We start from the raw sequence: 27,523 nt of genomic DNA on the forward strand, positions 1-27,523 counted from the left end.
CTCTAAATATCTCATAAACAATAATCTAAATTATGAAGTCTACATTTGCTTGTTTTGCAGTTTCTCTCAGTAGCCTCAACTTCCACAGCTACAAGAACAGACTCTTTTGAAATCATGATAGACTCTAAAAATAATGCCGGTATGTATTTCAGTTTGTTTAATGTTATTGTACCTATGTTTTATTTCATGAAATGCTTAGATCCTATATTTGGACAGAAACCAGCAGGGGAAGTTAGTGGAAGAAAGTTTTGGACGTGGAAGAAGCCAAGAATCAAGCTTTGTTTTCCCTACCATGATTCTTACTAATGTTTCATACTACGCGATTACTTCGTTTCTGTCATATTTGCTGGCCACCTTGGGAAACTTGAGCTTGCTGGAGCCACCCTTGCCAACTCTTGGGCCTTTGTCACTGGCTTTGCTTTCATGGTAAGCATATATGTTCTCTTGATTTCTCACTGTACATCAATTTGCTATACTAAATAGCCACATGTTCAAGTGAAAAATGAAACATAGTCCATTGTTAAAAATAAGTTTTTTCTTCTTTTTTTAGTTTGATCATACAAGTTTATAGATTTCTTTTCGTCTCTGTTGCTGTTGTAGACAGGATTAAGTGGAGCACTTGAAACACTTTGTGGCCAAGGATTTGGTGCTAGATTATACAAATGTTGCGAATATATCTTCAAACATCTTGTCTCATTTCACTCTTCTTCTAATTATTTATCCATCTTTGGTTCCATACAAAACCTATACTTACATTTCTTCATCAAGATCCCGCGATTGCAAACAAGCGGCTCTCTATGTAAAATCTCATCCCGGGCTATTCGCATATGGCATTTTACAAAACCTCTTACGATTTCTTCAAACACAATCCATTGTTAAGCCATTGGTCTTGTTCTCAGCTCTACCAATGGGCATTCATTTGGTGTTGTATATGCTTTAGCTTATAGGACATCCCTCGTTTCAAGGGAGCTCCATTGGCGGCTTCAATTTCATTATGGATATCACCCTTTTGTTGGCCATCTATGTCCTTTGCGCAAAGAAGTTTGAGCATAAATGGGAAGGATTTCATTTGAATCATTCAGTTTTATCCTCGCAAACTTAAAACTAGCTCTGCCTTCGGCAGCAATGATATGGCAAGTTGCCCAATTTTTCTTTGCTTTAACTGATCTTCTCCTTGATTTATCCTACTTGAATCACAACCACACTAGCTATACCATGCATATCTATGTAATGGAATTTGAATATCTACTTCTTCTCTACTTTTCCAGCTTAGAGTTTTGGGCCTTGATATTCTAGTGTTCTTAGCTGGATTGATGCCAAACCCAGTAACTACTCATTGATTGCCATGTGGTAAGCTTCACTTTTTTACGTTTCTTCCCCTATATTTTATCCTAAACTGATTATTTAGAATTGCCTTTTTCCTTCCTCTTATTCATCGGTGTGAACACTGGAGGTATGGCTTCATGATTGCCTTAGCTCTTAGTGCTTCAGCAAGGTTACAACTGCTTATGAGTTCTGGGATTTACACTTTGTTTCAGAAATTCAGAAAGGAAAACTTACCTTTGATTTGAGACAGCACAAGTGTCTCAAATGAGTTGGGAGCAGGAAATGTCAATCGAGCTAAAAATGCTATGACTGTTACTCTCAAGCCGCTGTTATCCTTGCTCTTCCAGTTGTTCTTGCTCCGCATTTGGTCACAATATTTGGGCCGGCTTCTTCAGTAACGGCTCTGAAAAAGGGGTTTTGCCTCTATGAAATACTTTCTCATCGTCTGGATAACATTAGATTATGCAAGCTGTATTATCAGGTTTGTCTAAAATCGTTTATGCTTATCAAAGGATTTACTATGTTGATGTATTTTGATGTTCAAGTAAATTAAGGAGGTCTCCGTGCAGGGGTGTTAAGAGGATGTGGGTTGCAGCGGCTGGCTGTGTGGGCTAACTTATCACGTTCTTTTCATTGGCCTACCGATGTCATACTCCTTGGATTTAGTTGAAGCTTTATGCCAAAGTAGACAATGCTAATGTAATTTGTTCATTATTCACTTTCAATCTCTAATATGTTTACTTTTGTGCTTATTTTGATACAGGGCTTGTGGATTGGGTTAATCTGTGGCCTCTCCAGCCAAGCCACCACTCTCTTATTGATTACATTGTGTAAAACTGGACTAAGTTGGACATTCCTGTGACAGATCAGGAAATGAAATCCCACATGTGATTTGATGAGCCTTTAAATGATGCAGTTGCAGTATCAGATTTGTAGAGGCCAGTTGCACACAAAATAGAGATTTGCAGAGGCCAAGTTGTCAATTTGGATTTAAGGAAGGTAGTTTGTTACAGTCTACAAAACAAATCTTATGATTCATGATCCACAGAGGGTCACTGTACCATTGTAAGGTCAAAGGAAATTTTGTTGTAATTGATATCCTTATTATATGTTGATGAAATTTTATTTTCATTGTATGTTAATAAAAAATGATAGGATAAAATTTATTTATGTTTGACGTTAAAGCAGAATTAGTGCTGATTTGATTAATAATCTCACTCCTTTTCTTACTCTTTCCTCTTTCTTTCTTCCACATTAATTAATTTCACCATTTGGAGTTTAATATGTGTTGACGCTTGATTTTGGACACCACGACTCGCACGTGAAAGTGCTAAGAGGGCCTTAGAAATTACTGTGATATCCATAAGATTTGAATATGGAGCTAGATATATATGTTCAGAAAACATAAATAATAGGCTAACAATAGAGGTTTTTATAGTGGTTCGATGCTTAAAGCAAATCCTACATCCACTGTTATTTTATTGATCTCTAACTATTTTCTATGATATTGCCCGTAATGCATACAAAAATAAAGAAATACAGTATTACAGAGAGAAAGATTGAGTTCAAATCTATGGTTAGCTCTCATATGCCCAACCCCCCTCTTCGGGAAGAGAAGTGTCAATTTATACACCTAAACACTCAATGTAATGAGTGTTTGCAAGTTCTTGACACATGGAAGGCTCTCATCCATCATTTCTTGAAAGGAGATAGGGTTCTAAGAATATCTTTGAGGAGATATGGGCTTGGCAGCTAGTACAAAAAGACATTATTGGGCTGACATAAGCGTGACTTTTTAGGCATAAGAATATGAAAGATTTTACTCATTCAATTAATTACACCATAAGATAAATCTTGGTATGACATATTTGTTAATTACCCTCAATCTGAAAAATTTTACATTTAGAAGATGCATTGGTATCTAGATATATCAATTATCAGTTTTCTTCTTATCATTCTTTCTTGCGCCATTCAATTTGATCTGGGTTGCTTTTAAGGAAGAATGAATGAGAAAGTATGCAGATTGGAGAATGAGATGGTGTTGAAGGATTGCTGAAGTAAACAAAATAGATGGCGTCACACTCTTGTTAGAGGGTGGTGATCATCATCAAGAAGGAGAAGAGCAGCTGCAAGGTATGGTGGAAGAAAGTTTTGAAAGTACAAAAAGCCAGATTGTTTTTGTTGGTTCTACTAACTGGAGAGTGATGAAGAAGAGAGATTAAGCAAAAAAGAAAGAGACGGTAGGCAGCAAATATTTGCTCTATTTTTCATTCATAAAATAGGGATAATATACACAAAACCAGTCCATTGTTCCACCTAATGCAGCCTAATGCAGAGGATATTTTACACATTTGAATTTGAAATAAACCTTACAACTAAAGCATGTCTTAATCATAGCTGAACCCAACTAAACATGTCATAAAACATCACAATAATTCATCAAAACAGTAGCTTTAACCACTGCACCCGTAACAGCAACTTGAACACTTGGCGCCAAAAAATAGTTTGAAACTTTAGCTGAATTTTTCTGCATTTCCATCAAATTATCACCATCTTCAACACTCCTCCTTGATAATCTTGCTAGAAACACCAGGTTTGAGTCTTAAATTCTCAAACTTGGCTTTGGATAAAGCCTTGGTCATGATGTCTGCCACTTGGTCTTCACACCTGCAATAGACCAATTTAATTTCTCCATTACATTTTGCCTCCCTCATAGCATGGAACTTAATTTTGATGTGCTTGGTTCTGCCATGTAAGACAGGATTTTTTGCCATTGCCACAGCTGATTGGTTGTCATAGAAGATCATAGTAGGACTCTTCTCTGTTTGCCTCAAATCCTCCAAAATTTTTCTAAGCCAAATGGCTTGGTTTATGGCAACAGCAACAGAAATGTATTCTGCTTCTGCTGTGGACTGAGCTACAGTATCCTATTTTTTGGATAGCCAACATATAGCACCTGAATTCAAGAAGAATACATAGTCAAAAGTACTCCTTATAGCATCAATGCATCCAGCCCAATCACTGTAAGAGTATCCAATAAGTTGAAAATTTTCAGACTTCTTAAACCATACACTAAGATCAGAACTTCCCTTAATGTACCTCAACACCCCCTTGGCTACCCTAAGATGAACTTCACTCAGGTTGCTCATAAACCTAGAGAGGAGACTTGTTGCAAACATTAAGTCAAGTCTAGTGCTGTCAAATACAATAGACACTCAATCAAACTTTTATAAATTCACTCATCAACCTTCACAACCCTATCATCTTTGCTTAGCTTCAAGTTTAAAACCAGTGGAGTGTCCACTGGTTTGCATCTATCCATGTTGGACTTGTTTAGGACTTCATTTGCATATTTTCTTTGGCTAACAAATATCCCATGTTGAGTTTGACCAATCTTCATTCCAAGGAAATAAGACATTTCCCTTAAATCAATCATTTTGAACTCATTATGCATTGCCTTCTTAAATTCTTCCAGCTGAATTGGACTGCTTCTCGTGATGAGCAAATCATCTACATATAATGATAAAATAATGAACTCCCCTTCCAACTCTCTCACATACAATGTGTGCTCATTTGGGCTCCTCATATATCCCAAACTAATCAAGTAACCATTGATTCTACTATACCAGGCTCTAGGGGCTTGTTTTAGGCCATATAATGCCTTCCTTAATAGATAAACTTTGTTCTCCTGCCTTTCAACTTCATATCCCTCCGGCTGCTCCACATATCAAAAATGCAGACTTGACATCCAGCTGATAAATCCTCCATTCAAATTGGGTTGCTAAAGCAAGGAGAAGCCTGATTGTATCACGCCTGGCCATGGGTGCAAATGTATCCGAGAAGTCTACTCCCAATTGTTGAGCAAACCCCTTGACAACCAACCTTGCTTTGTGTCTATGAACTGATCCATCTGGATTTAATTTTCTCTTATAAATCCATTTAACTTGGATCATTTTTCTATTTGCTAGTCTGTCCACCAATTCCCAGGTCCATTCTTCTCAATCATGCTTAACTCCTCCATTGCATTCCACCACGTATCTGACTTAGCAGCTTCATTGTAATTTGCAGGTTTAAGTAAAGCTGCATTACACCTTTCATAAACCTCTGCCAGAGGTCTGGTACCTCTAACTAGAACATCTGAATCTGAATCTGTCCTTTCTTGTTCATCATTTCGGTTCACTACTAGATTTGTCAAGTGTCCCCTTGAGTCTTCAACAAGTCTGTTTTTCTCCCAGTTCCATACACCATTTTCATCTACTTTCACATCTCTAGTGATGTGAATTTTCTTAGTTTCTGGAACATAAACTCTATAAGCCTTGGATTGACCACTATAGCTAATGAAGATTCGTATCATGGGTTTGTCATCCAACTTACTTCTCTTAATTGTTGGGATAAGAGCATAGCATATACTTCCAAAAATTCTCAGATTCTTCGCCACAGGCTTCACCCCATACCAAGCCTCATATGGAGTTTGACTAATTAAGGCCTTAGTGGAAAGTCTATTGACCAAATAGACCCCAGTGTTCACTGCCTCTGCCCAAAAAGACTTGGGCAATTTCTTCTCAGCAACCATGCACCTAGCCATCTCCATAACAGTCCTATTTTTTCTCTCACTGACTCCATTTTGTTGTGGAGTATAGTGATTGCTAGATTGATGTTTAATTCCAACTTGCTTGCAAATTGATTCAAACTCATTTGAAGTGTATTCACTCCCATTGTCACTTCTCACTATTTTGATACTAAGGCCAGTTTGGTTTTCAACTTGCAGCTTAAATCTTCCAAACACAGCTGCAAGTTCATTCTTTTGTTTCAGAAAATAGACCCAGCACATCCTGAACCAATCATCAATGAACAAGAGAAAGTATTTGCTCCCATTCAATGAAGGCGTCTGCATAAGTCCACACACATCTGTGTGGATGAGTTGGAGTTTCTCAACGGCTCTCCAAGCTTGGTTTACGGGAAAAGGTTGCCTACTCAACTTGCCAAGTTGACAAGTAGCACACACAGCCTTAGATTCTTCAATCTCGGGCAGATTTTGGACAAGATTTTTGGTCTGAATTTCTCTAAGACCATGGTAGTGAAAATGGCCAAATCTCTTGTGCCATAACTCAGACTCATTTACTTTAGTAGTATAGCCTTTAGGTTCTGGTTTTTTCAGCCTAATAGGGAAGCTTTTTCCCATCATTCTAGCCTTCATTATCTAGAATTGTGCATGACTGGTCTTGAAAATGCAAGACATAATTCTTTTCTAGCTTTTGTCCTACACTAAGTAAATTGTGACTTATTTCTAGCACATACAAGACATTAGGAATTAGTTTAATACCTGACCTTGTCTGCATAGCAACGTCTCCTTTCCTTCTGACATCCACAAACTCTCAATTCCCAACTTTAACTCTAGAGTGATATGCCCTGTCCAGGTTGACAAAATCTTGCAAGTTTGCTGTCATGTGGTTGATGCAGCCATTGTCTATCAGCCAAGCATCATCGCAAACTTGGGTTGCACAGCAAGATGCCACAAATAGTTGCTCAAATTCTGAATTTCGCTACTGATCTTCAACAATCTGGGCTTGTTGTGGTGGCTAGTTTGGCTTGTTTTTGCAAACTTTTTCAATGTGGCCAAATTGCTTACATGCTCTACATTGAAGGTTTGGTCTAAACCAGCACCTCTTCTTGGAGTGGCCCTTCTTCTTATAGTGAGAACACGGTGGAAACTCCTTCATTACCTTGATTTGTTCCACTGATTATTGGTTTTCTCTTTCCCTTTCTTATCTCCAGCAAACCTCTTGTTTCCTCCCTGAACAGCTTTGCTTTTAAAGCTTGCCACCATTGCACCCTCACTTGAATCCTCTTGTCTCAGCAATTTCCTTTGCTCTTGAGCTTGCAGAGCATGCACCAGTTCAATGAGTGTGATCTGTGACAGATCTTTAGTCCTCAAGTGATGAAATCTTGGACTCAAACCTCTCGGGTAGGCTCACCAATACTTTCTCCACAATTCTTTTATCTATCATTTCCTCGCCCAACAGTTTGATTTTATTCACCACAAGTTTGATTTTATTCACCACATTCATCAACCTATCCACATACTCCTTTACTGATTTTGATTTTTGCATCTTCAGCATCTCAAACTCTCTCCTTAAGTTCAATATATGCATATTCCTAATCGTATCACTACCACCAAACTCCTCATTGAGCTTGTCCCATGCATGCTTCCTTGGTTGTTTCATACGCCATGATTCTTGTGAAAACAAGTTCAATTACAAATGCATGAATGTGAGACAAAGCTCTAGGAGCTTTAGTAGCTTCCTCCTTAAACCTGATTTGGTTCAATGTGGGGTTTGGCCCTAATCCAGGTGGTTGCTTGTTCTCTTCAACATACTGCTACAAACCTTGTCCCCTCAGGAAGGTCTTCATTTGGACAACCCATATGTGATATTGTTCTCCATTGAAGATTGGAGGAGTAAGGGAAGCCGTGTGTTGTGCCATTGAATCAAGTTATTTGGAGTTTGACAGAAAATTCTACCGTAACAGGGTTGAGAAGTTGGATAGGAGAAGATGAGTGTATCAAGCCCTTTAAGATCAATAAGTGCTCTAATACCAATTGTTGGTTCTACTGGAGAGTGATGAAGAAGAGAGATTAAACAAAAAAGAAAGAGACGGTAGGCAGCAAATATTTGCTCTATTTTTCATTCATAAAATAGGGATAATATACACAAAACCAGTCCATTGTTCCACCTAATGCAGCCTAATGCAGAGGATATTTTACACATTTGAATTTGAAATAAAACTTACAACTAAAGCATGTCTTAATCACAGCTGAACCCAACTAAACATGACACAAAACATCACAATAATTCATCAAAACAGTAGCTTCAACCATTGCACCTGTAACAGCAACTTAAACACTTGGCGCCAAAAAACAGTTTGAAACTTTAGCTGAATTTTTCTGCATTTCCATCAAATTATCACCATCTTCAATAGTTTTTCCTACCCATGATTCTTACTAATGTTATTTATTACGAAATCACTTTGGTTTCTGTCATGTTTGCCAGTCATCTTGGCAAACTTGAGCTTGCCCGAGCCACCCTCGCCAACTCCTGGGCTGTTGTCACTGGTTTCGCTTTCATGGTTAGTCACCCTTGATTCATCAATCTTTTTTTTTTTTTTCCTTTTCATCATGCTTCTTTGTTGATTCATTTTCTTTCCTGTTCTTGATGTAGACAGGGTTAAATGGAGCTCTTGAAACACTTTGTGGTCAAGGATTTGGTGCTAGATTATACAAAATAGTGGGAATATATCTACAAGCATATTGCATTATTTCATTCTTCTTCTCAATTATATTATCCGTCGTCTGGATCTATACAGAGCCTATACTTATTTTACTTCATCAAGATCCCGATATCTCAAAACAAGCAGCTCTCTATATGAAGTATCTTATTCCTGGCCTGTTTGCATATGGCATTCTGCGAAGCATTTTGAGGTTTCTTCAAACACAATCCATTGTATTGCCATTGGTCTTGATCTCAGTTCTACCAGTGGGCACTTGTTTTAGTGTTGCATATGCTTTAGTTCACCGGACATCACTCGGTTTCAAGGGAGCTGCATTGGCAGCGTAAATTTCATTATGGCTATCAACTCTTCTGTTGGCGATTTATGTACTCTGTGCAAAGAAGTTTGAGCATACATGGGAAGGAATTTCTTGTAAATCATTCACTTTCATTTTAAAAGACTTAAAACTGGCCCTGCCTTCTGCCGCGATGGTTTGTCAAATGAGTTAGGAGCCGATTATTCCAATCGTGCTAAAAACGCCATGGCTGTGACACTCGAGCTCTCTGTCATCCTTGCTCTTTTAGTTGGTCTTGCATTAGTCTTTGGTCATGACATATGGGATAAACTTTTCACTGACAGCCCTGAAATAATAAAGAAAATTTCCTCTTTCACACCTTTTCTCGCAATCTCAATAAGCCTAGATTCTGTGCAAGGCGTATTGTCAGGTTTGTATTATCAAAATTTTCTACATTAAATGAGATTTATACATATATCTTGTATTATATCCATAGCAATAAGTTTGTATTTCCATTTTGTTAATGCAAATTAATGAGCTTCTGATGCATGGGTGGCAGCATTTGACTGTGTGGGCTAATTTCATTGGTATGCCGGTTGCAATACTGCTTGGATTTAAGTTGAAACTTTATGCTAAGCTGAGTTCATTACAGAAAACTTCTTCATGACTTCCACTCTTTCAATTGATTCATTTGATATGATAGGTTTATTTTGGAATAGTGTTTGTGGATTGGGTTGCTTTGCGGGCTCTCCAGCCAAGTCATCACTCTCTTATTGATTGCATTGTGCAGAAATTGGAATAAAAATCGACATTCGTGTACACTCATCAGAAAAACAAACCTTAATTATTGTTTAACCATAAGTTTCCTTATTGAACAAGAAGAGAAACAAACCTGATTACATAGATTCTTAGTCAAGTCTTAAGATCTAGATGATATTTAAACACTTAACTCTCAACGCTCAAATACTCAACCAATTACAGCAGTTGTTTTTTGTTCAGGTAAAATCAGATCAACATAAAATCCTGATCCTTGTCATTTTCTACCACAATACATTATCCAGGCATTATATGGATTGAAGCAGCCAAGCATTTTGTGACTGTAAAGCAACATAATCACAGTAACCCTCATTACAAATTTAAAATAATAAGATTTTTATCTTACCATTGACTTTGGTGTATCAGAAACAAAAATAACAAGCGAATTGCTTTAATCCATCTTTACTTTGCTTTTAAATATAATTTTTCCTGTAATCACATTGATAATTTAAGAAATGAAAGAGAATATTTACTCTTTTTACACACAACGTCGGCAGACAAACATGACATATTTAATATTTTTTTTCCAATTAAGTTTGTAGAACGCTTGTATTTCCATTTGTGACCGGAATCATGCGGGACAGATTAGCAATAATCAAAGCTGTATTTATATCAAATGGTCTAAATAAACCTCATCCTCGTCATCAAGATCATCAGATCAGGTAACGTAATTACTGCATGCTATTTACAGAAGATGTGATAAATAATAATTTTATTTAATGAGCTACTGTAAACAAACCAGTCCTCATCAATCAAGTTTCCTCTCTTCCTTCTCGGCGGTGGTCGGACAGAGCCTAGGTAATGTATCTCAAACTGCCTCTATCTCAGTAATGCCAAAATCCCCGGAATTTTTCAATCATAAATTTCAAATCTGTCAAGAGTTAGTTTGTTTCAATGAATTTAAAACTTTTATGTGAGGGAAGAGGGACGATGAAAACAAGAAGCACCAGGAAGGCTAGTTATTTGTACAGGTCAAGATTAAGTATGGAGTGGAAAACTAGTGTAAATGTTTCAGTTCTTATGTTATTTGTACGGGTTCCTAATTACTCAAACTTTACTGTTATTATATTTAGCCTTCCTTTTGTCTTGGTTTAAAACTATTCTATTGTTCCACGTATCGACTATATATTCAAAAGGAATGACTTGTTTTCAGTGTGTCCAGCATACTATCAACTCATAAATCATAATGGCCCCAGAAGACACCACTGCAGAGAGAAGAACAACACTCACAGAAGTGACAGCTGACCCTCCTCCATTCTCAGAGGTTGATGATGATAATAATGGAGAAGAAAACACGAGAAGTTGGTGGAAGAAACTTTGTGACATGGAAGAGACCAAGAATCAACTCTTATTTTCACTACCCATGGTTCTTACCAATCTTTTCTATTACGTCGTAACCTTGATTTCCATCATGTTTGCTGGTCACCTTGGCCACCTTCAGCTTGCCGGAGCCACACTCGCCAACTCTTGGGCCTTTGTTTCTGGCTTCGTTCTCATGGTAAACACTCTTATCTCTTCACCCTGATACAATGTATATCCTGAGTCAGAGTCAGTGAAACCGATATTGGGACTAAAGTGTAATGTTCAACGAATAAGAAAACCGAACTTTCAGAAAAATAAATTCAATGAAAAATTAAGTGTAAAATTTAACAAAGGGAGTAAAAAATAATAAAAAAAAATATCTAAAATTTGTGATAGATCCGCCCTCACTTCATCTACAAGGCTATATTTTAACGCATCTTGAAAAATGCAAACTGTTATAAATTGTTTATTTAAAAAAAAAATAATATTCTACGAATATTATAACTTCTTGTTTTTTCTCTTCGTTTAACCTGAAACTTATCAAATTATTTCTTATTCTATTATGTTTAGTCATAGACTCATAGTTAAATGTTCTATTTCAGGTCTTCCATTTACCTGGTATCTATCTATCCATATATATATATATATTGATATGTTTTCTTTCCTTGTTATTTTAGACTGGATTAAGTGGAGCACTCGAGACACTTTGTGGCCAAGCATTTGGTGCCAAACAATATAGATTGAGATTGTTGGGGATATATCTACAAGCATCTACCATAATATCATTCTTCTTCTCACTTATTATATCAATTGTTTGGTTATATACCGAATCTATTCTCGTTTTGCTTCACCAAGATCATAATGTTTCAAAACAAGCATCTCTATACATTAAATACCTTATTCCAGGACTGTTTGCTTATGGATTTTTGCAAAGCATATTAAGATTTCTCCAAACCCAATCAATTGTTTGGCCACTGGTCTTCTTCTCAGCTCTACCCGCAGGAATTCATTTTGGCGTCAGTTATGCTTTAGTTCATTGTACATCCTTGGGTTACAAGGGAGCGGCACTGGCAACTTCAGTTTCATTATGGATATCGGTCCTTTTGTTGTCGATTTATGTCCTTGTTGCAAAGAAATTTGAACATACATGGGAAGGATTTTCTCTTGAATCATTCAATTTTATCTGGACAACCTTAAAGCTAGCCCTGCCCTCTGCAGCAATGGTTTGGTAAGTGTGCCCAAATCTCCCATGTATCACGGCCTCACTTACTTTATGCAGAGATGATCTTATTTATGGCCTCTTTTAGATGAATTCATGAATGTGGAAAATCTTCATCGTTTAAAGAACATGCGTGAGTTCATGAATTCTTCATAACCGGTTAGTCAGTGATCTCTACACTTTTGCAGCTTGGTGAGCTTGGCTTTCGAGATTCTAGTGTTCTTGGCTGGATCTATGCCGAAACCGGTACTAACTACTTCCTTGGTTGCAATGTGGTAATCTTCAGTGGTTCTTTTTCTTTTTCTTTTCTTTCCAGAAGCATTTTGGTTCTACACTGATCAGTGATAATTTAAAATTTCCTATAATGTTTGTTCCTTTTTTTGGTAATCTTCAGTATTAATACGGAAGCCATAGCCTACATGATTACCTACGGTGTTAGTGCAACTGCAAGGTCAGTCAGTGACAAAAGCTACTACTTTGTAATTGTTTTTAGCTCATTGTGTTTCCATAACCTTTAAATTAAAAGAGAAAGCCTGTGTTTTGTGATAGCACGAGAGTGTCAAATGAGTTGGGTGCAGGAAATATCAAAGGAGCTAAGAATGCCATGGTTGTGACGCTCAAGCTCTCTGTCATGCTTGCCCCTATATTCATTCTGGCTCTAGCCTTTGGCCACACCACCTGGGCTAGCTTCTTCAGCAAAAATCCTGAAATAATAAAGGAATTCTCCTCTTTAACACCTTTTCTCATGATGTCAATTATTCTAGATTCTGTGCAAGCTGTATTTTCAGGTAATCTGTATCATCTTTTAAATTTTATGTTGATTAATTGTAAACATATATATACAATACCATATCTATATTTGCATGAATCAAATTTTCAGGGGTGGTTAGAGGATGTGGGTGGCAGCATATAGCATTGTGGGGTAACTTGGCAACATTCTATTTCATTGGCATGCCGATCGCCATAATTCTTGGATTCATGTTGGAGCTTCATGCTAAGGTGAGACAACATTGATTAAAGTAGTTAATATGTTTCATGAGAAATTACTTCCACTCTTTCATTATAATATTTCAATTTATTTTGGTACAGGGTCTGTGGATTGGCTTAATATGCGGCCTCTTCAGCCAAGCCACAACTCTCATATTCATTACTTTCTGTCGAAAATGGACTCAAATGAACATTCCCATTAACAGATCAAAACAAGAAACCTCAAGTGTTGTTTAACCAAACTTCCTCGCTTTATGGTTATAGTAAACATTCATCTCTGTAGAGACAAAGAAAAGTTTGATTATTTTCCTCTTCCCAATCCAAGACTTTTCAATTACAAAGGCTACATTAATATTTGTGTGCTGCAGTACTGAGAAATGGGGTCTAATTTTAGCACATTTTTGGGTTCTTATTTTTTTTATATAAGATCAGTGATTGTTTCTGTTTTTTCAGTAGGAATTAATTTCATAACAAGTAGGTAATTGGACACTTTCCATGAAGTCATTTTCTATGGCGTGATTGTATTGGGCTTTCATGAAAATGGGTTGTTAACATGAAAAGAAGAGTCTTTTTGTTGTCAATGGGCCAATGAATAGTAGCCCAATAGTTCTCTTGTACACAAAAGCTTAAATAATTTGTTATTGAGTGAAGCTATTGACACCCGTTAATGGAGTAAAGAAGCATTGTTTCTTTAAGACATCTCATTTTAAAGTTTTAAAATTAAAATTTTTGTTTATGACACACCAAAAATTTTATAAATGCCCTTCATTTTATTTTTTATTCTTAAAAAAATTAAAAATTTAAAAAAATAAAATAAAAAATTTAAAAAAAAATAAAAACAAAAAAAAAAAAAAAAAAAAAAAAAAAAAAAAAAAAAAATCCTTATCCCAAGGATATGATATAGTCAAACAACAATATATATATATTGAAAAGAAAATGATAAATTTATATGTGAAGCAATTAAACATTTACAGTTTTGTATTTCTTGTAACTTGATATATCTCATTGAAATCTTCTTACTTCATCAAACTATTTTTTTGTTCTAAAAATGATTTGAATAGCATCAAAAAATTAAGGTTTATGAGATAATAATAGAGTGTAAAAAATATTTGTAAGGAATAGGAAATTAAAGTTAATTTTAATAATTTAATTGATGGATAAAATTGTCGTTATAATTTTTATTTTCTAAAGTTAGGCTTTTTTAGTCTGTTAGGGAGGTGCCAATAGATCTATTACTAACTGCATCTCTATTATATTTAAAAAAAAAAAAAAAAAAAAAAATTCTCTTTAAAACTCATTTAATACAGAAGATAGCCCTTCTTAATTAAGTTTAATTGAGACTTTTATTTGCATCATTTTTTTTCTTGATTTCAAACTTAATTATGATTTTTTATTATACTAATTTTCTCAATTTCAAACTTAATTAGAGTTATCTTTATACCACTTTTCCCCAAATTCTTGATTTGATTTCTTGCTGTACCGCTTTTTTAGAATTTTAAACTTGAAGATTATTTTTCCCTTCTTCAAATTCAGATTCAGATTCATCCCATTGTGTAATTATTTTCTCTATACTATAATAATATATTTGATATTAAAAAAAAAAGGTTTAGAAAATTTAGATTTAAAGTTTATTTAAGAATTAAAGTTTGAAACTTAAAAATAATAGAACATAGAAAATAAATATATTTAAAAAATTTATATCATCAAAATTAAACTTGTCAAAGAAAAACGTGGTGGATAAAGACTAATTTGCCGGGACTAAAAATCACTTTCCCTTAACTTTTTCTTTATTTTAATTTTTAATTTTTTTTATTTTATTATCGTACTCTGTATTTAGTCCAGCTATGATATGCATCACTGGATCATCATCATCAGACACTAGACATCAAGCAGCTCTCAAATTTAATATTCACAAAAACTTAATTGGCGGTACTTTTGAACCATCATTTTTGCTTTCAAGATCATTTGATCGAATGTTAGGAAGAACCTGAAAATTCCAGGCCACGTAATTATCTCCGATAAGCTTTATAGTGCTAGCTTGTACTATTATAAGAGTTTACAGAGAAAGAATCTGTTGGTGTTTAGTGCCGGTGAGTACTAAGGAAAGAGGAGAGGAAATTGAGTTCAGAGAAAGTTATTTTTCATTGCAATTAACATTACAATTTTATACATACATCAACTAATCAGTACATTTATAGGTTTGAAATTTAAAAACAAAATTTATAACTAATACACCATTAATCATAGCTGAGAGCACCTAAACATAACACCAAAATCTAACAACCACAGTAGCTCTATTCACGGCAGATAGAGTGCTTCTTTGGCGCCAAAATATTTTCAAAACCAACTGAATTTTCAGTTAAATTTCCAGCAAAATATCACTGTTTCAACACTCCTCCTTGATATTTTTGCTGGAAACACAAGTCTGAGACTAAAATCTTCAAACTTAGTTTTGGACAATCCCTTAGTCAAGATATCAGTCACTTGATCCTCCTCACCTCTACAATGAACCAGCTTAACTTCCCCTTCTTGCTCAGCTTTTCTAACCGCATGGAACTTGATCTTTATGTGTTTAGTTCTTCCATGATGAACTGGATTTTTAGCCATAGCCACAGCCGATTGGTTGTCACACATAATTGTAGTAGGATGTCTTTGCTTCAGTTTCAAATCTTCTAGAATTTTTCTCAGCCAAAATGTATTTTGCTTCTACTGTGGATTGTGCCACGGTTTCCTGCTTTTTTGAGAGCCAGCAGATTGCACCATAATTCAAGAAGAAGGCATACCCTGAAGTGCTCTTCATGTCTTCCATAGAACCACCCTAATCACTATCAGAAAATCCCACCGATTCAAAGTTTTCTGACCTCCTAAACCATACTTCAAAGTCAATGCTACCTTTTACATATCTTAGCACTCTTTTTGTAGCTTTGAAGTGTGTTTCCTTGGGCTGATTCATAAACCTGGACAACAAGCTTGTAGCAAACATGATATCAGGTTTGGTTGCTGTTAAGTCTAGCAAACAGCCAATCAAACTCCTATACTGCCCTTCATCAACACTTTCTGCATTATCATCTTTTGACAGCTTTTGATTAGGAACCAATGGAATGTCCACTGGTTTGCAATTCTCCATATTGAATTTCCTTAAAACTTCACTTGCATACTTCTCTTGGTTGACAAAAATTCCAGTTGAACTTTGATAAACCTGCATCTTGAGAAAGTAAGACATTTCTCCTAAATTTGTCATCTCAAACTCATCAAGCATGGATTTCTTGAACTCTTCCAATTGAGTTGGTTTACTCCCTATCACAAGAAGATCATCCACATACAAAGAGATAATTATCACATCTTCATCAATCTCTCTAACATACAATGTATGTTCATTTGGACTTCTCACAAAATCCAAGCTCAATAGGTGATCATTGATCTTGCTGTACTAGGCCCTTGGTGCCTGTTTCAGGCCATACAAGGCCTTCTTTAGGAGATAGACTTTATCTTCTCTTCCTCTGATCTTGTACCCTTTTGGCTGTTCAGCATATATTTTCTCATTCAACCATCCATTGAGGAAGGCTGATTTAATGTCCAACTGACAGATTTTCCATCCAAACTGTGCTGCCACTGCAAGTAATAATCTAATTGTATCATGCCTAGCAACTGGTACAAAAGGTATCAAAGAAGTCAACTCCATATTGCTGAGCAAAACTTTTAACAACTAGCCTAGCTTTGTGCTTAAGGACTGAGCCATCCGGACTGAGTTTCCTCTTGAAAATCCATTTAACTTGGATTACTTTTCTATTTGAGGCCTGTCTACCAGGTTCCAAGTTTGGTTCTTCTCAATCATTGCCAGCTCTCCAAACCTCTGATTTTGCTGCTTCAAAGGAGATTGTTGGTTCAAGTTAAGCCATATTGCATCTCTCATAAACCTCAGCTAAAGGTCTGGTACCTCTAACCGAGAGTTCCTCTTCTGCATCACTCTCATCATCTTCAAGAATCTGATCATCAACAGCTTCTGTCCATTTTAGTTTTGTCTCCACATCAACTCTACTTTCTTCCCAATTCTAAAGTCCATCCTCATCTAGTTTGACATCCCTAGAAATCAAAATTCTTTTGGTTTCTGGAACATACTCCTTATAGGCTTTGGATTAGCTGTTATAGCCAATGAAAATGCCAATTAAGGCCTTCTCACCCAGCTTAGATCTTTTTGTTACTGGAACTAAAATGTAACATATGCTCCCAAATATTTTGAGATTGTCTACTATTGGTTTAACTCCATACCAGGCTTCATAAGGGGTTTGGCTGACTAAGGCTTTTGTGGGAAGCCTATTGAGCAAGAACACTACTGTGTTGACAACTTCTACCTAAAAATTCTTTGGCAACTTCTTCTTAGCCACCATACACCTTGCCATCTCCATAACTGATCTGTTCTTCCTCTCACTGACTCCATTTTCCTGTGGAGTGTAGGGGTTGCTATATTGATGCCTAATTCCAGCTTCCTTGCATACTTGCTCAAACTCTTGAGAAGTGTATTCAATACCATTGTCACTTCTTAAGGTTTTGATAGTTTTTCCAGTTTGGTTTTCCACCAGCTGCTTAAATTGCTTAAACACACTAGCCACCTCTCCTTTTTGCTTCAGAAAGTACACCCAACACATCCTGGACCAATCATCTATAAACAATACAAAATACCTACTTCCACTCAATGACAGTGTCTCCATAAGTCTACACACATCTGTATGAATAAGTTGAAGTTTTCCAATTGCTCTCCAGGCTTGGTTTATAGGGAAAAGCTGCCTACTCAACTTGCCAAGTTGACAAGCTAGACATACAGTCTTACTCTCCTCTATTTCAAGTAGATTATGGACCAATTTTTTGGCCTAAATTTCCTTGAGACCTTGATAATGAAAGTGACGAAGTCTCTTATGCCATTTTTCAAACTCATCTACCCTTACATTACAAGCTCTAACTTCAGTTTTTTTCCACTTAATAGGGAAGCTCTTTCCCACCATTTTAACTCTCATTAGTTAACACCCTTTACAGTCCAAAATTTGACAGGTTTGATTCTCAAAATGCAAGACATAATTATTTTCCAGCATTTGTCCTACACTAAGAAGACTTTGACTAATTTCGGGTGCATAGAGTACATTGGTGATGAGTTTTGTACCTGTTGAAGTCTGAACAGCAACATCTCCCTTTCGCCTTGCTTCAACAAAATCACCATTTGCAACCTTGATTTTGGATCGATGTGCTGGATTCAATTTGACAAAGTCCCACAGGTTTGGTGTCACATGGTTTGTACATCCACTATCAACCAGCCAGCCTTCATAGCTTGTTGGTGTTGCACTGTAGTAGGCTATAAATAGTTGTTCTGTCCCTTTCTCTGGTTGCTGATCATCAGTCACCTGAGCTTGCTGTTAGGATTGCTCTCCTTTGTTCTTGCAGACCCTTTCTATATGGCCAAACTGTTGTCAGGCCCTGCATTGTATCCTTGGCCTAAACCAGCATCTTTTCTCAGAATGTCCATTCCTTTTACAGTGAGAGCTAGGTGGATATTCCTTCATCCCACTTGGTTTTCCCTAGGGGTGAGCACGGGTAGCGGGTAGAACCGGAACCGGGGGTAAGAACCGGAACCGGAACCGGAACCGGAACCGGAACCTACCCAGAACCTGCACTGTGCGGGTAGGTTCCGGTTCCAATTTTTTGGAACCGCTACTGTGCGGTTCCGGTTCCGGTTCTTACCCCCGGAGGAACCGGAACCGGAACCTGTAAAAAGGGTACCCTGTTTGGAACCTGTTTTGGAACCTGTTTGGAACCTGTTTTGGAACCATATTGGAACCTGTTTTTTAGAACCTGTTTAGACCTATTTTGAACTTGGACTATATGAAATATTGTGAATGTAAATAATGGGGGATTTCTATTATTTTACATATAAAAATTTAAAATAGAAAAAGTTAAATTTTTAGAATAACCTAATTAAATAATATACGAATACAATTATACTTATTACATATAAATTACACCATATTAAAAGCTTTAATATATATAATCATTAATATTAAGTTTTGATCAATTAAGTGAATAATTGGAATTATGATCCAATTAAAAGTGTTTTACATTTTTAATGTTATTAAAAGAATTATTTTTGAATAAAATAGTATATTTGATTGGTAATATATATTTAGTTATTTACTTCAATTATCAAGCTCTAAGTAATCTATAATAATTAGTATAATTAATTATTATATGAAATTTATAACATTAATAAATTTAATTACTAGTTAAATATCATACTTAATCAATTATAACATTACATTATAGTTAATGATTACTTAATTAATTATATTTTATAACATTACTTAATTGATTTATAGTATAATTAGTTATAGTATTACATTAATTGATTACTACTTAATTAATTGACTTTATTATAAACATTAGTACAAACTTAATTAAATGATTAAAAATTTAATTAATTATAATATTACATTAAAATTTATATTTGATTATTTAATAGTTAATTCATTATAACATTACATTATGTATGATTATATAATTAATTATAACATTACATAAAAATAATTATTTAATTGATTATGAGTTATGATATTATGTTTTAAACATTAGTAATTACTAATTTGCTACATAATATTAGCACAATACTTAATTAAATGATAAGAAATTTAATTATATAACATTACCTTTAAACATTTCATTATAAACATTAATTCATTACATTATAGTTAATAATTACTCAATTAATTATAATATTATTATATTACATTATATATTATGATCACTTACTTAATTATAGCATTACATAGTTAAATGATTATATAATTACATATAGTTATGAATTTATACATTACATTATAAACATTAGTAATTTACTAATTTACTATATTATTACATTACTTAATTAAACGATTAAAATTTAATTAATTATAACATTACCTTATATATTTATAATATAATTACTAATCAATTAACATTCTATTAAAACTAGTATATTAATCAATGATTTGAAATTTAATTAATTATAATATTAAATTATAGATTTTAGTATGTTATTTAATTCATTATAACATTACATTATACTATTAAGTATGATCAATAATTAATATAACATTACATAATTAATAATTACTTAATTGATTATGAGTTATGATATTATATTTAAACATTTGTAATTACTAATTTACTATATAACATTAGCACAAAACTTAATTGAATGATAAGAAATTTAATTAATTATAACATTATCTTATAAACATTTTATTATAAACATTAATTAAGCATTACATTATAGTTAAATAATTACTCAATTAATATATATATAATATTACATTATATTATGATCACTTACTTAATTATAGCATTATTAGTTAAATGATACATAATTACTAATTAGTTATGAATTTATAACATTACATTATAAACATTAGTAATTTACTATACATTACATTACTTAATTAAACGATTAAAAATTTAATTATTATAACATTCATTATATATTTGTAATATGATACTTAATCATTATATATTCCATTATAACATTAGTATATTAATTAAATGATTTGAAATTTAATTAATTATATATTAAATTATAGATTTGTAGTATGATTACTTAATTCATTATAACATTACATTATACATTATAGTATGATCATATAATTAATATAACATTACATAATTAAATTATTACTTAATTGATTATGACATTATATTATAAACTTAGTAATTTACTAATTTGCCCAATATTTAATCGAATTATTAAATTTTATTATTATAACATTATATTATAAATTTATGGTATGATTATTTAATTAATTATAACATTCTATTATAAACAATATTATAATACTTAATTAAATGATTAACAATTTAATTAATTATAATTACATTATAATTAAATAATATATTACTTAATTATTATAACTTACATTACATTGTAGTATGATCACTTAATTAATTATAACATTACAATTTACATTGTAGTATGATCACTTATTTAATTATAACATTACTTGTTTCTAATATTAACTACTAAATTATATTTGGTATATTATAAATACCCAATTAACCAATTATAACATTAAATTAATAAATTTATAAACATTATAATTTTATTAATTTATAAACATTAATAATTATTAACTTATCAAATAGACCCCTGGCAAATGACAATGCTAGTAATTAGTATTAAGAATTGCTGTTCGTTTAAAATGATTTTGGTGAAGTTATTTTATGTGAATTGTGATGAATAATTGTTTGTGTTTTGGTTTTGATTGACGATTTTATGTGAATTGTGATGAATTGATTGAATTCAGCGTTGCTATGAGATACAGTTTAGATTACATTGGACACAAATGATGATAACGAAAATTTGTTAGGGGTGTATTTGTAAACTTATAAGGTGTTTTTGTTATTTTTTAAACTAATAGGGGGGTAATTGATTTTTTACAGGGTACCCTGGAAAGGAACCGGAACCTGCATTTTAGGTTCCGGTTCCTTGAATTGAAGAACCTGTACTGTGCGGTTCCGGTTCCGGTTCCTTTTTTTGGGAACCTGTACTGTGCGGTTCCGGTTCCGGTTCCTCGGAAAAGTGCAGGGTACCCGGAACCGCTCACCCCTAGTTTTCCCCAATGATCATTGCTCATTTCTTTCCCCTTTTTATCACCGGCATATCTCATATTGTTCCCTTGAAATGATTTACTTTTGTGAGTTGCCATCATTGCACCCTCACTTGCATCTTCTTGCCTCAAGAGCCTTCTTTGCTCTTGTGCTTGCAACACATGAACCAACTCTGTAAGAGTAATCTGCCTCATATCCCTTGAATCCTCAAGATAGGAGATTTTGGACTCAAATCTTTTGGGCAAGCTTACCAAGACCTTCTCCACAACGATCTCCTATCTGTCAACTCCACTCCAAGCAGCCTAATTTTGTTGACAACACTCATCAACTTGTCAACATACTCCTTAACCTTCTCTGATTCTTGCATCCTCAGCATCTCAAACTCTCTTCTTAGATTCAGCATGTGCATATTCCTTGTTATGTTGCTTCCCATGTATTCCTCTCTCAACTTATCTCACGCCTCCTTTGGAGTTTCATATGTCATAATCCTTGTGAATACAAGGTCAGCAGCATGGATGTGGGATAGGGCTCTCAGTGCCTTGGCAGCTTCTTCTTCATGCATTCGAATCTGATTCAGAGTGGGATTTGGTCCTAACGGTGGTGGTTGCCTATTCTCTTCCACATACTGCCACAGCTCCTAACCCCGGAGAAAAGCCTTCATTTTTACAGCCCATATATGATAATTTTCTCCATTGACCACTGGAGGTGACATCAAGGCTGATTGAGTAGCCATTGGTACAGTTTAGATATCTGAAGCAGGAAGAATAAGAAGACTGGAACAAGATGTTCTTGAGCTGAGATGGATGATTGAATGTGGGAGGGAGAGATTTCAGGTTTTAATGTGGCTCTGATACCAATTGTTGGTGTTTAGTACCAGTGAATACTAAGGAAAGAGGAGAGGAAATTGAGTTGAGAGAAAGTTATTTTTCATTGCAATTAACATTACAATTTTATACAACCAAAATGCTTACTGTTACACCAACTAATCAGTACATTTACAGGTTTGAAATTTAAAAATAATATTTATAACTAATATACCCTTAATCATAGCTGAGAGCACCTAAACATAACACCAAAATCTAACAACCACAGCACCTCCATTCACGGCAGACAGCAGGCAGACAGAGTGCTCCTTTGGCGCCAAAATATTTTCAAAACCAACTGAATTTTCAGTTAAATTTCCAACAAAATATCATTGTTTCAACAGAATCGCTTGATTGAGGAAATATAATTAGAGGCACTTGTGGCGTTAATTTCCGCCATTGAGGTTTGTATATATTCAATACTATATATATCCATTTTTGCATGCATCAAATGAATTTTCCATCTATACTGAGGGATTAACCATGTGTGGCAGGGGTGGCTAGAGGATGTGGGTGGCAGCATGTGGCTATGTGGGCTAACTTGGCAACATTCTATTGCGTTGGCGTGCCGGTATAATTGTTGGATTCAGGTTGAAGCTTCATGCTAAGGTGAGACAACATTAATTGAAGTAGTTAATATGTATCAAGAGAAATGATTTCCGTTCTTTCAAGAAAATATTTCAATTTATTCTGGTACAGGGTCTGTGGATTGGATAATATTGGCCTCTTCAGCCAAGCCGCCACTCTCATATTCATTACTTTCAGCAAAAAAATGGACTAAAATGGACATTCCCATTAACCCCAATTGTTGGCTAACCAAACCAAACAATCATCTGTAGAGGAGGAAAGGAAAAGAAAAGGTTTGATTATTTTCTTCTATCCAAGACTTTTCAAGTGGACATTTAATTTCCATGAAGTCCTTTTCGGCGTTTGGGTATTCATGAAATGCTTTGCGGCGTTTGGGTTTAATAAAAATTCTTAATTTTTAGAATTGGATGCGTTACACTATACAAAAGCAACATTTCGGAACATATTTACAACCATGTTGCATTATTTTATTCTTCTTCTCAATTCATACTTAGCTTACTTCATCAAGATTCCAATATTACAAAAATCAAGTAGCTCTATGAAGTATCTCATTCCTGGTCGATTTGCATGTGGCTTTCAGTTTCAGCCCAACATATTGAGTTCCTTGTGCCACAAATTGGTCATCTTCTCAAATTCCCACACAAATAGATCCTTTTGTTGACAATGGTGCAATACATGGAAAAGATTTTGTCTTGAATCATTCAGTTGCATCTTCACAAACTTTAAACTACCCACACTCTCTGCTGCCTCAATGGTATATGGTAAGTATCCACAATTTTTCTGTGTCTGTCAATTAGAATTTTTTCTCAAGTTTGGAAAAAAACTTCATTGTGTAATTATGTGCATGTGTCTTCGCTTAGCTCTCTTCTTGCCTTGCATATAGAAGTTCATTTGGTTCAATAATATTTGGGATTTCATTTTCTCTAATCACAGGGACACCTATATTAGTCCAGTTTCGACACAGCGTTATTAATAAAAGGGTGCTGGCTTGGGTGGTGAGACCACAAATCAAGCCAATCCACAAACCCTGCACCAAACACGCAACATAAACATATTGAAATAAATAGAAAAAATAAAAAGTATAGAATAGTTGCTATGGAGTCATGCATGTGTGATGAACAAACTGTTTAATTGTTGCATCGATCTCTCACCTTAGCATGCAGCTTCAACTTAAATCCCAGAATTCCTACTATTGGCATCCCAATGAAATAGAATGTTGCCAAGTTAGCACACACAGCCAAGTGTTGCCAACCGCATCCTCTTGCTACCCCTGCACCATAAATTCACCAGCATAAACAAATTAAACTCACAAAAAAGAAATGAAGAAATATAGTATTTAATGGTTTAGTGTTGAAAAAATGAAAGAAACAAACCTGATAAGACACCTTGCACAGAGTCTAACATGATTGAGATTGCAAGAAAGGGTGTCAAAGAAGTGAATTGCTTTATCATTTCAGGGATGTCAGTGAAGAAACTAGCCCAAATTTTATGACCAAAAGCTAGAACAATAATAAGTATAAGTGCAAGTAGAACTGAGAGCTTGAGAGTCACAGCCATCGCATTCTTGGCCCGATCGTTATTTCCTGCTCCCAACTCATTTGACACCCTTGTGCTGCATGCCACAAATATAAGTTTTAAATCCCACGTCTATCAATACTGAAAAGGCGATGTCGAAAACAACGAACTGAAGATTAATTTCTACTGACCTTGCAGTAGCACTAAGGCTATATGTAATCATATAGGAAATATCTTCTGTATTCATACTGAAGATCAATAATGAAACAATATATCAAAAGTCAGTTCAGGATAAATAAGAAAACAATGGAGAGGTAAACAAGTGCTAAGTTTACCATATTGCTATCAACGATGTAGTTAGTTCAGAGTTTGGCATCAATCCAGCTAAGAACACAAGAATCTCAAAGGCCCAGAACTCCAAGCTGAAAAGGTATAAATTAAGATCGAATAAATGACTAATAAGGGATTCCCTTGCCAAGTAATTAAGCCTATGACACTTTGTAAGTTAAAATGAGGAAGAAAAAGAGGTAGAAAATTGAAAATTTGAGCAGACTTACCATACCATAGCAGCAGAAGGTAAGGCTAGTTTTAAGTTTGTGAAGATGTAACTGAATGATAAAAAAGAAAATCCTTCCCATGTACGCTCAAATTTCTTAGCACAAAAGACATATATTGCCAACAAAACAGTGGAAATCCATAGCGAAACTGAAGCTGCCAGTGAAGCTCCCTTGAAACCAAGGGGTGTCCAATGTATAAAAGCATATGCAATACCAAAATGAATGGCCAGCGTAAGAGCTGAGAACAACACCAATGGCTTCACAACGGATTGTGCTTGAAGAAACTTTAAAATGTTCTGTAGAAAGCCATATGCAAACAGACCCGGAATGAGATATCTTACGTAGAGAGCGGCTTGTTTTGAAATATGGGAATCTTGATGAAGGATAATAAGAATAGGTTCAGAATAGAACCAGACAATAGATACTATAGCGGAAAAGAAGAATGATATAATGCAAGATGATTGTAAATATATTCCCAACAAGCTGTAATGTCTAGCACCGAATCCCTGGCCGCAAAGTGTTTCCAGTGCTCCACTTAATCCTGCCTAAAACGACAACAAATTAAAGAACAAACCATCATCAGTTCATAACACTCCCTTAATTCACCAATAACTCAATTATAATGATGAACCAATTCAAATTAATTTATTCAAAGCTGATACTTACCATAAGAGCGAAGCCGGTGACAGTGGCCCAGGAATTTGCGAGAGTGGCTCCGGCGAGTTCAAGTTGGCCGAGATGGCCAGCAAACATAACAGAAACCAAAGTAATGGCGTAGTAAAAAACATTGGTAACGATCATTGGAAGCGAAAATAAGGCTTGAATTTTGGCCTCTTCCACGTCCAAAATTTTCTTCCACCATCTTGTTGATGATCTCCTATTATTATATCTATGCAAATTACTTGTGACCACTGACATCTCTGATTTGGGCACGAGTTATTCTTGTTTGTATCAATTTGTAAGATGAATATATATGTAGTGTAATAAAGATTATATGAGAAGAGAAGTAAGATGCTTATACATCTTTATAGAACTCTATAGGAATCAAAGGAAAATGACAAAAAAGATGAACACAAAGTAGTTAATGCATATAAAGAGTGGGGATTAAATGTTGTTTAAAACGGTGTAATTTGTGAGTCTTACCTAAATTAAAGGTGTCAACAATATAGTGATGTGAGTCTACTTTAAATAATGAGAATTTTTCCATTCATTTTATATAAATATTTTCAATATTTAAATTTTTATAAAGAAAATAATTAAAATTAAAGGCATAATAAATATTGGTATTTAAAAAAAAAAAATTAGGGGTGAAATGGTCAACGGCTCACTAAAAGGGAAATCTAAATTAGCCCCTCGCGTTTCAACTATTGTATTAGGTGTTCTGCATGAGCACTCACTGGTTTAAAAATTAACACCCTAACCCCATTTCGTCAATAATGTTCATTAATGGAAATCGAATAAACCTAAAAAAGACATTTTTACCCTTCTACATACAACTAATAAACCCCGAACTTTTCAAATTTTATCAAATTTTCTTTTTAACCTAACAAATTTCGTCAAGTTATTTGTTTCACCCAACAATTTAAGTATCCAATTTCATCATCTCCCACCAGCATCTCTCAGCCAACTTAAAAACCACCGTAAACCCACCACAAAATTTATCATCTTCCACTGTAAAATCTATCAAAACCCCCCACCGCCATATCCACCATCAAAACCCATGAAAAACCACTTTGAAATCCACCATAGAATTCATCATCATCAAATATAAAATCTGTCAAAACTCGCAATCAACTGACCTCTAAAACATTTGTACATAATTTAATATCAACTGTTATTATTAATTATTCAAATCCTCCTCATGGAAGGAGTGTTTTAATAAAACTATAATTAAAAACTTCATAAATATTGTCAAGCTCTATTTTGATTCTTCAACAATTGCAAATCTCTCGTAAGCTAGGTTTCGTAACAATTACCTTGTTGTATCATCATGAAGCATAAATATAAATATAATATGTAGAAAATTATCAATCTTATTTTTCTTTTTCAAATATCGTTAAGGAATCTCGAACTCTGATTTCATTCAACTGCATGCATGGTTTGGTATTTATATATATTAAATCCACATGTTATAATGTGAAGATTTGAAACAAAGAAAATTCAAAGA

The 27,523-nt window shown here is 34.5% G+C and overlaps 2 protein-coding genes and 2 pseudogenes across 2 annotated transcripts; 3 read left to right on the forward strand and 1 right to left on the reverse strand.

The window, feature by feature from the left end:
• Positions 1–133: 133 nt before the first annotated feature.
• Positions 134–2,188, forward strand: LOC116124967 (annotated as a pseudogene).
• A 5,464-nt stretch (positions 2,189–7,652) lies between these two features.
• LOC116124968 lies at positions 7,653–9,783 on the forward strand (annotated as a pseudogene).
• Positions 9,784–10,889: 1,106 nt separating this feature from the next.
• Positions 10,890–13,448, forward strand: LOC116124969 (protein DETOXIFICATION 18-like). Its single transcript, XM_031410713.1, has 7 exons — positions 10,890–11,201; positions 11,683–12,233; positions 12,413–12,499; positions 12,619–12,675; positions 12,774–13,012; positions 13,105–13,223; positions 13,314–13,448. The coding sequence occupies exons 1-7, from the start codon at positions 10,890–10,892 to the stop codon at positions 13,446–13,448; spliced, it is 1,500 nt and encodes a 499-aa protein (XP_031266573.1).
• A 10,334-nt stretch (positions 13,449–23,782) lies between these two features.
• On the reverse strand, positions 23,783–26,274 carry LOC116124970 (protein DETOXIFICATION 18-like). Its single transcript, XM_031410714.1, has 7 exons — positions 26,023–26,274; positions 25,357–25,901; positions 25,135–25,221; positions 24,991–25,047; positions 24,658–24,896; positions 24,436–24,554; positions 23,783–24,311 (listed from the first exon to the last, which is right to left on the reverse strand). The coding sequence occupies exons 1-7, from the start codon at positions 26,272–26,274 to the stop codon at positions 24,141–24,143; spliced, it is 1,470 nt and encodes a 489-aa protein (XP_031266574.1). The 3' UTR covers positions 23,783–24,140.
• Between the last annotated feature and the right edge of the window lie 1,249 nt (positions 26,275–27,523).

This window comes from Pistacia vera, unplaced genomic scaffold (assembly GCF_008641045.1).
Source record: "Pistacia vera cultivar Batoury unplaced genomic scaffold, PisVer_v2 Contig158, whole genome shotgun sequence".
Lineage (NCBI taxonomy): Eukaryota > Viridiplantae > Streptophyta > Magnoliopsida > Sapindales > Anacardiaceae > Pistacia > Pistacia vera.